Source organism: Ceratina calcarata, unplaced genomic scaffold (assembly GCF_001652005.2).
Source record: "Ceratina calcarata isolate Rehan_Ccalc_2016 unplaced genomic scaffold, ASM165200v1 scaffold15.2, whole genome shotgun sequence".
NCBI lineage: Eukaryota > Metazoa > Arthropoda > Insecta > Hymenoptera > Apidae > Ceratina > Ceratina calcarata.
Window position 1 is genome coordinate 287,280 of NW_017136199.1, and position 7,458 is coordinate 294,737.

Consider the following 7,458-nt stretch of genomic DNA (forward strand, 5'->3'; position numbering starts at 1 on the left):
ATGTATAGCCTATACATCCTTAATGGATAAATTACGTAGGAATTTTTGCAATGAGTATAGAAACTGCGAGAACTTTTCCATGGGATTATCTTTATGGTCCCGCTAGCCAACGGGTTAACGAGAGGCATTAATCACCTCACTGACTTGTAAATAAAATAATAACGGGCAGTTACGTCCATTAGGGAAATCGTTGACCCCCTTCTCTGAACGAAATTCTTAATCCGAGTTCTATTGGTAAAATTGTAATAAAAGAGAAAGAAAAAGTAGGGCGGGACGCGTTTCCGTCAGAAAGTGTGTCCAGAGGAAACGTTTTGCATTTCGCGCAATTTCAAATCGTAGTTGATTCAGCAGAAAAATCTTTCGCAATCGAGACTGAAAGCGCAATTACGTTGTAAATGCAACGAGGAAAATTGCGCGCGTTCGAATCGTCGGGTTGATTGAATTGTTTAAGCCTAATTTCGAGTCACCGCATGAGGCTGACGCGCATTTAATCGAGTATGGCACACAATGAAGCTCGGAGCGAAGCGTCATTCTTCTCATCCGGCTTTTACGTAAAAGGCGTGGCGACGTCGTCGTTGTCATTGCAGGCGCCTGCTCGTCAAAGAAGTTACGTGCAGACGCCTACGATCAAACCTATTATACCGTAGAAGACTTTGAACAATGTAACTACAATTACATTTATCAATAAAAAAGAAAAAAAACAATCGAAGGAGAGAACGTCGGTCCAAGTGTTCTGTCATAATTTATTTGTTGACTATAAAAGGGTGAGAAGCTCAAAGTCTCCTGGATCAAGGCTGTTTCGAGTTTCTTTTAATATTGAATTGGCAAATCAGTACGGTTTTAACTTAATGCAATTTCATTCAGATTTGTATTTGCTTTCCATTATAGAACTGAAGTAGGCATTTAAAAGTTTATGATTTACTCAAATTGTTCGATAAAAATGGCTAATATATTGGCTAGTCGGAAAAGTATTGAGAAATTTTTGTCATTTTTTTATTAAATGTTTCTTTTATTAAAAATATATTGGCTATTATTATCTACGACCTTTTGCCATTTTTGGAGTACAGTCATAATTCTATCGAAATAGAACTCAGTGATTTGTCGATCACGATAAAGAGAGTGATAGAAAAAAGTAGAGAATGGACCAGTGAGTCATTTAACATTCTTAGGTCATATTTCACGAACTTATTGTATGGAAACGACGTGCATGAGAAGAGGTCAGCGGTACAAGGTTTTCTTGATGAAATTCACGGTGGAACCATAATCGTGGTGATCAGAACTTGGCAACGTTTACGTTGGTCTCGTGGCTTCGACAAGGTTGAGGTTGAACGAACCTTCGAACAAGAACCTCGCCGACCTCGAGACGGTATTTTTCTGCGGCTAGCTCTGTGATCACCATCAATGGGACTCGGAACGAGCTCTCGTTCGCTCGAATTGCGCGTTCAAATCACCGGAAGCGGTGCGTCACACCTTCGTTAACGATTCGTTATTTCGGGACTGAGGAATGATTGATACTATCAAATTTTCATCCAATGTGTATTCTGCGCGGCAGAATGTAATGCAATTTCTTTTTCGACCACTAAATGAAGTTTTTTAATTAGAACTTGACCTTTCAATGCATCCATTATCTGCATTCGCTGCGCATTCTCAATTAATTGCACGAACTAGAGGTGAAGTATAGCGTACCATTTCATGAATTAATGGCGCGCGACAATGGATCGTGAATCGAAAGTATGGAACGTAATAATCGTGGTTACGTCGCACGCGCATTATGTCACCGTCACGTGCCGCTGTTTCACAGCTGTGAAACACGCGGGATCGAAACGGAACGACAAAGAGACGTCTGCGTCAAACAGCTGCGTTTTTCTTTCTAATCTTCTCATCCCAGGGACAATTTTTTTTTAGAGAAACAACAAACCGCGCATTGGGCATTCAAACTCGAACTTGAACTCCAGTCAAATGACGCTGTTTATTTCATTAGGGACGACGATTATTGAATAGTAAACCTGCTAATGTGAGCGCTAGCACCTAAATTAAAAATTACTTCGTTAAATCAGATATTAAAAAAGTAATTCATGGACGTATTTATGAACTCCACTGTACGTATGTCGCGGCAATATGGAACGTCTTGTCAAGCGGCAACTATTTGTTTTTCATCGTGGAGCGTTTTGCAAAAAGGATCTGCTCCAACGCCACTAGCTGTGCCAAGTAAAATATTATTATTAGAAGACACAGGGAAAACATGTCACGCATAAATACTAAGGATGGATAGTGTATGGTGGAAAATTTGTCTCAGATTAGACACTCTTGTTTTGCAGTCCTGTCCACTTAGGTAGCGCATGAGCAGTCGTTTTTGGAATCGTTATTATTGCGAAACGAGATAGAAATATCATAAGTGTAACGTCGCATATAATCTCGCAAGGATTATCGTTGACCTATCTATCTCAGAAGATGATCCTTAAACAGACCGGTTTTTATCTACCGTTCAACCGCGTTAGCTATAGCCAAATTTCAACCAATTTGATAACGCAATAGCTTCAAGGGGAATTTCATTTTGAAATTACATTCCGTTGATAACGTAATGGCTTTTCCTTTCCTTGTAACGAAAACTCAACTCGATACGTTCACTGCAGAAAATGGATTTCGCCTTCAATTATAAATACATAAGTAAAAGTAAAGACGATAAAACTAAAAACAATGCGACTTATTCTCGCTTTCTCGTTGTTTTTTTTGTGTCTTGCACTTGTCTGCAATATTTGTATTTTTTACGTTTCAAGGTAATTTAGTGTTGGCATTGAATACTTACATACAGCTTGACTAATAATTACAATTTTATTAATATGACTAAATAAATTTCGTTTCCTTTCATTTCTTATAAAAAAAATTCAGAACCGATCATTCGATCTAAATTTACTGTTTCAATTTTTCGCATTTTTACCAAACGCCAGCGTTCCGCGGAACACCAGTTAAGAACCACTGACCTAACCGATGACAAAGTCCAATTCTCGTAATTTCACACTTTATTATATAATACGTACTTCACTTTTTCCCGTTTTATCTGCAATTCTAAAAATACTTTAAATCGTTCGTCATCGATTGAATCTACACCTTCTTCTATAATTATAATTTCAAGAAAACCTCTTGTCCACTTGAAATTAAAAAGCTTTTCACCACAGGTAAGAATGCAGACTCCAAAATCCATACTAATTAAAAGAATCGAACGATTATCGGGAACACCGTGTCTCGCGATAAAGGAAACGTTTACGTCGCAGCACGTGACGTGTTAACTTTTATGATAACCAGCTTCTTAAATCGGCCGATAACAATTTATCTCTGTTATCGAAACGAATACCGTTTTGGAGCAACTTTACGTAATTAACATATCGCGAGCCATTATCATTAGCCACTATATCAACCTGTCAGACAGAGTCTCGTTTTCATCCCCTCTAAATCAGGCCTCGTGCCAACGATGCATCTCAAGTGATCCAGCACTTATTAGCATAAAAAAGAACTTAACAAAATTATCGACGAGATCGCAGGAGAATATTAGCGGTGTCTATATTTATCCATCGTGAAAAGAGATGATCGTTTACTAATGACAATATCTATTCAACGATAAACGCGCGTAACTCTCGCGCTAAAAGTGTCGCGAATCGTACGATGTAACACGTCGCGCTGCCTCGATAGTTATCTGCCTACTTACTGAATTGCAAAATTGTGTTGCTAGGATTAAACGTAATCCACACTTCGTATCTCGTTTATATCAAGTATACACACGCATTTCCGTCACCATTCAACGGATTCGCATGTATAATTAAAACTTTATTATCTTCGGTTTCTTATCAAATTTATTTCCAATGCCGATTGATAACGTGTGTAATTTAACATAATCAATAGACTGAACACAGAATTATCAATTTTATTCGTACATTTCTTTTTTAATTATTGGAATCTTGATTTTGATTACGTCGATTAATCACTGGTGCATATTCGACTATCGAACGCCATCGATTGATCATCAGTGACCCCCTTGGAATTGATTTAGGCACTGCATCAATTTTTTAACATTTCCCTTCACATCTAAATACAACTTTTTTTTATAAAACCCGGAATCTAATAATAAAGATTTATTGTACGACTTGATTTAATGTATTCTTTATTCTTTTTATTACAGGACCCAGCACGTGGGTGTCGAAATTCCCAATGGCTGGAGGATCCAGGCAGAGTCCGGTGAACATCGAGACAGAACGGGTTGAATCCGATCACGAAGCTCTGAGCAGCAAACAATTGCGTTGGAAATATCCGGCTACGGCTTCCCGGAGTCTCGTTAATCCGGGCTACTGTTGGCGAATGGACACCGACGGCGAGGGGACTTGTGAGTTGATTTTTTATTTATTGCAATGGAATTGACAAGGGTGTGCTAAAAATACTTGAGGAAAATCAGGTGAAAGGATTAGCATGAACTATTGAAACGACAGTGGTGGCTATTTCTCGAATGATATAATGACACAAGTGTACCAGATAACTTTATAGCATAAACGGATTCAACGAACGCGAATATTATTTATCATCTCTGAAGGTAAAAGGGAGGTTTCGGGGTTAAGGAACGCGGGTAAACGACGTGTCGTGGCATGGCGTGGCGTGGCGTGCCCGTTTCGTTCCGTTCCGTTCGTGCATTTAAATGCGAAACTAACAACTCGTTCGTTAGCTGAAAAGTCCGGTAACGCGTCGTGAGAACGATTTCGATCCGTCGCGGGCGGAGCATTGAATTGCAGATCGGCCGCGAATGCAAATATCGTCCCCCTCCGTCATATGCCACAGCTAAACATTCGGCAGGAAAGCGTTACCAGAATCTTTTTCACTTTCCCTTTTCGATTTCTCAACACTTTTCTCCATTATTATTCAATGGAAGACTACCCCTGATCCTGTTTTTTTTTTAACTTCATTGCATTTATTGTACGTAATGTTTATTCGATGATAAATTATTTTTTGCATAATTTGCGTCCTTTAGAGCCGATCTTACATATTTTTGCTTATCATATTTGCATGACGATTTTCCTTTACTCGGTACGTTTTCATCGTATAAAAGCAGGGTCAGCTGTATCTTACATAATCCTATTAATACTCCTCCATTATTAATTCAAGTTAGGATAATATGGGTTCACTTGAAAGAGGAAGTAATTGATAAAGTAGAAATCTTGTACAGATTTAGACTCCATGAATATCCGTCTAATTCTGACATTCTAATTTCATATTATTCACCATAATACAAGATATAATTATATCATATAATATAATTTTATAATTTCAAGATAAGTTTTTGCAACACTGTTTATTTGTGAAAACCGAAATTACTTTCTTGCCAACCGAATATTTAATATCAAATGTTCAAATTCGAATGCTTCGTCATTATTTTCACATAATCTTAATTGAAACCGGATTAAAACTGATCCATCTAAGATTGCGCTTAATTGTAACGGCGTTGTTTTGATCACGATGGCCCAAATATAATAACGTATTACTTCATGAAGAGCGACGGACTTAATCCAAAGCGGTTTAAAGTAGATTTTAGCGTCAACCGCGGAGCAGAAGCGGCAGCTAATTGGGTGCACGCTCGGGCCACGGAACGCGGCCCTAATCGCCCGTTTCCGACATTTTCAGAGAGCGTATATCTAATGCACATACGTAGTTCGTTTAACTTAAGCCGGAGAGAACCTGTCAAAGAGAAAAGTTCGCGTCAACGCTATGTAAACCTGTCGGTCGTAAAACTTCATCCTCTCGCGCATACTCGATGATTAGCAATCTTATCTTTGATATCAGGATTACGTTGGATAAAAAAGAATATTTTTCATGGAAAGGAAGGATTCATCGCATGTTCGTTTCGAGCACGAGCAGATTCTAATTTAATCGGTCGTTGGAATTCTGTGCTAATTTTTATCGAAATTTAAGAGGATTGTAAATAGAGAGAGAGGCTACGATTTTTTTATAAAAGGGGAAAGGAGGTTTACGCAGAGAAAGAAGAAGAATTTACAACACGAAGCCTTGGAACATGACTTTATTGTGGTTCACGTGTTTTCTTGGCTGCGGCATAGTGTTTCCATCGTTAGGTGTGCTCGAAACGAGGACGGCTATGCCGTGACGCATTATGCGTGTACGTACGAGCGCGATAGACGTTCGCATGATTAGAAATTATAGTTCAGAATTTCAGGGAATCGATGACCCCGTATCCACAAACCGTTGGTCCATTTTTGATGGCGTTAGAATTAATTCTCACGTACACGTCGTCGTACATAACTTTGAAAATATACTTCATGAATTTAGTTTTTTAATTCTGCATGCAATTACTTTTTTAAATGTAATAATGCAAATATCAACCTTTTTAAATATATTAATGCAAATAACCAATCGTGTGCATTTACGAAACACGTATGTTGCCATCATTATTTAAATAAAATTGGCATAAATCTTACAATTGACGATGCCTATAAGAAGAGATTGAAGTACAATTTAATCTTCACTTACTTGGATTCACTGTATTTAATTTTTGTAAAACGAAGTGTTGCATCGCTTATTTAACATGCATCAATGGTTCACGCGTTCCCATTTGTCAGCCATAAATCTATTTCAATCTTTTGGATTATGACGCGTGCGGGGTTTCTCCTCAACCGACCCCTGATAGAGTATCGTTCGCCTAATTTGGCTAATCAAACATATCCTGTAATTTAAAACGTTGAAACGATCCGCGTGCGGATATTTCACGCGAGTAGAAAACTTTAGGGCTTCGCGCGACGAAGTTTCGTGAAACCTTATTACGAACTCTTCTCGATAAGTAAAGGACGTCGTGTTTCGATCTCTTTGAAAATATGAGAATTGATAATGATACAAAAATAATATAATAATATGTTTGTTGTAGTTTTGAGCGGTGGCCCATTGGTGGACGACGTTTACAAATTGGAGCAGTACCACTGTCACTGGGGCTGCAGTGATTCCAGGGGCTCGGAGCACACGGTTAATGGACAAGCTTTCGCAGGGGAGGTAAGCGTCGCATTTAAGAAATCAACTATTTAAAATCTTAATGAATTAATATATCAAACTCTGTCCAATTGCGAAACTGTCATTGAGTGAGTCGATTAAAAGGACACCGTGTCGGGATGGACGAGTGAATCAACTCGGCCTCTAAGACATTCCCATCGTGCTTCGGCATCGGATTGTTAATAATAATTCACTGCCGTCGGGCATGATTCGCGTCACAATCAGACTTACTCTTGCCACGGCCTTGTCCGAGCGTGTGCACTCCGTTCGTTCGTCCGTGGATCGACAGATACAAAAACCAGTTTCCCATTAATAAATACAATAATTTTACATTTTAATCATGTAAACGTAACGCATTGAAAAATTCTACAAACTCGTCTACATTTGGAGATAGACTACTCGTCTACAAATGGTATAAAGTGTCGT

The 7,458-nt window shown here is 38.5% G+C and overlaps 1 protein-coding gene across 1 annotated transcript in view; it reads left to right on the forward strand.

The window, feature by feature from the left end:
- The window catches only part of CAH1 (carbonic anhydrase 1), a 31,532-nt gene that overhangs the window by 8,170 nt on the left and 15,904 nt on the right, over nt 1–7,458 (forward strand). The window contains exons 2-3 of the mRNA XM_018036306.2: nt 4,175–4,375; nt 6,914–7,035. Of these exons, the coding sequence (XP_017891795.1) occupies nt 4,175–4,375; nt 6,914–7,035 (323 nt within the window). The remainder of the gene's footprint in view (nt 1–4,174; nt 4,376–6,913; nt 7,036–7,458) is intronic.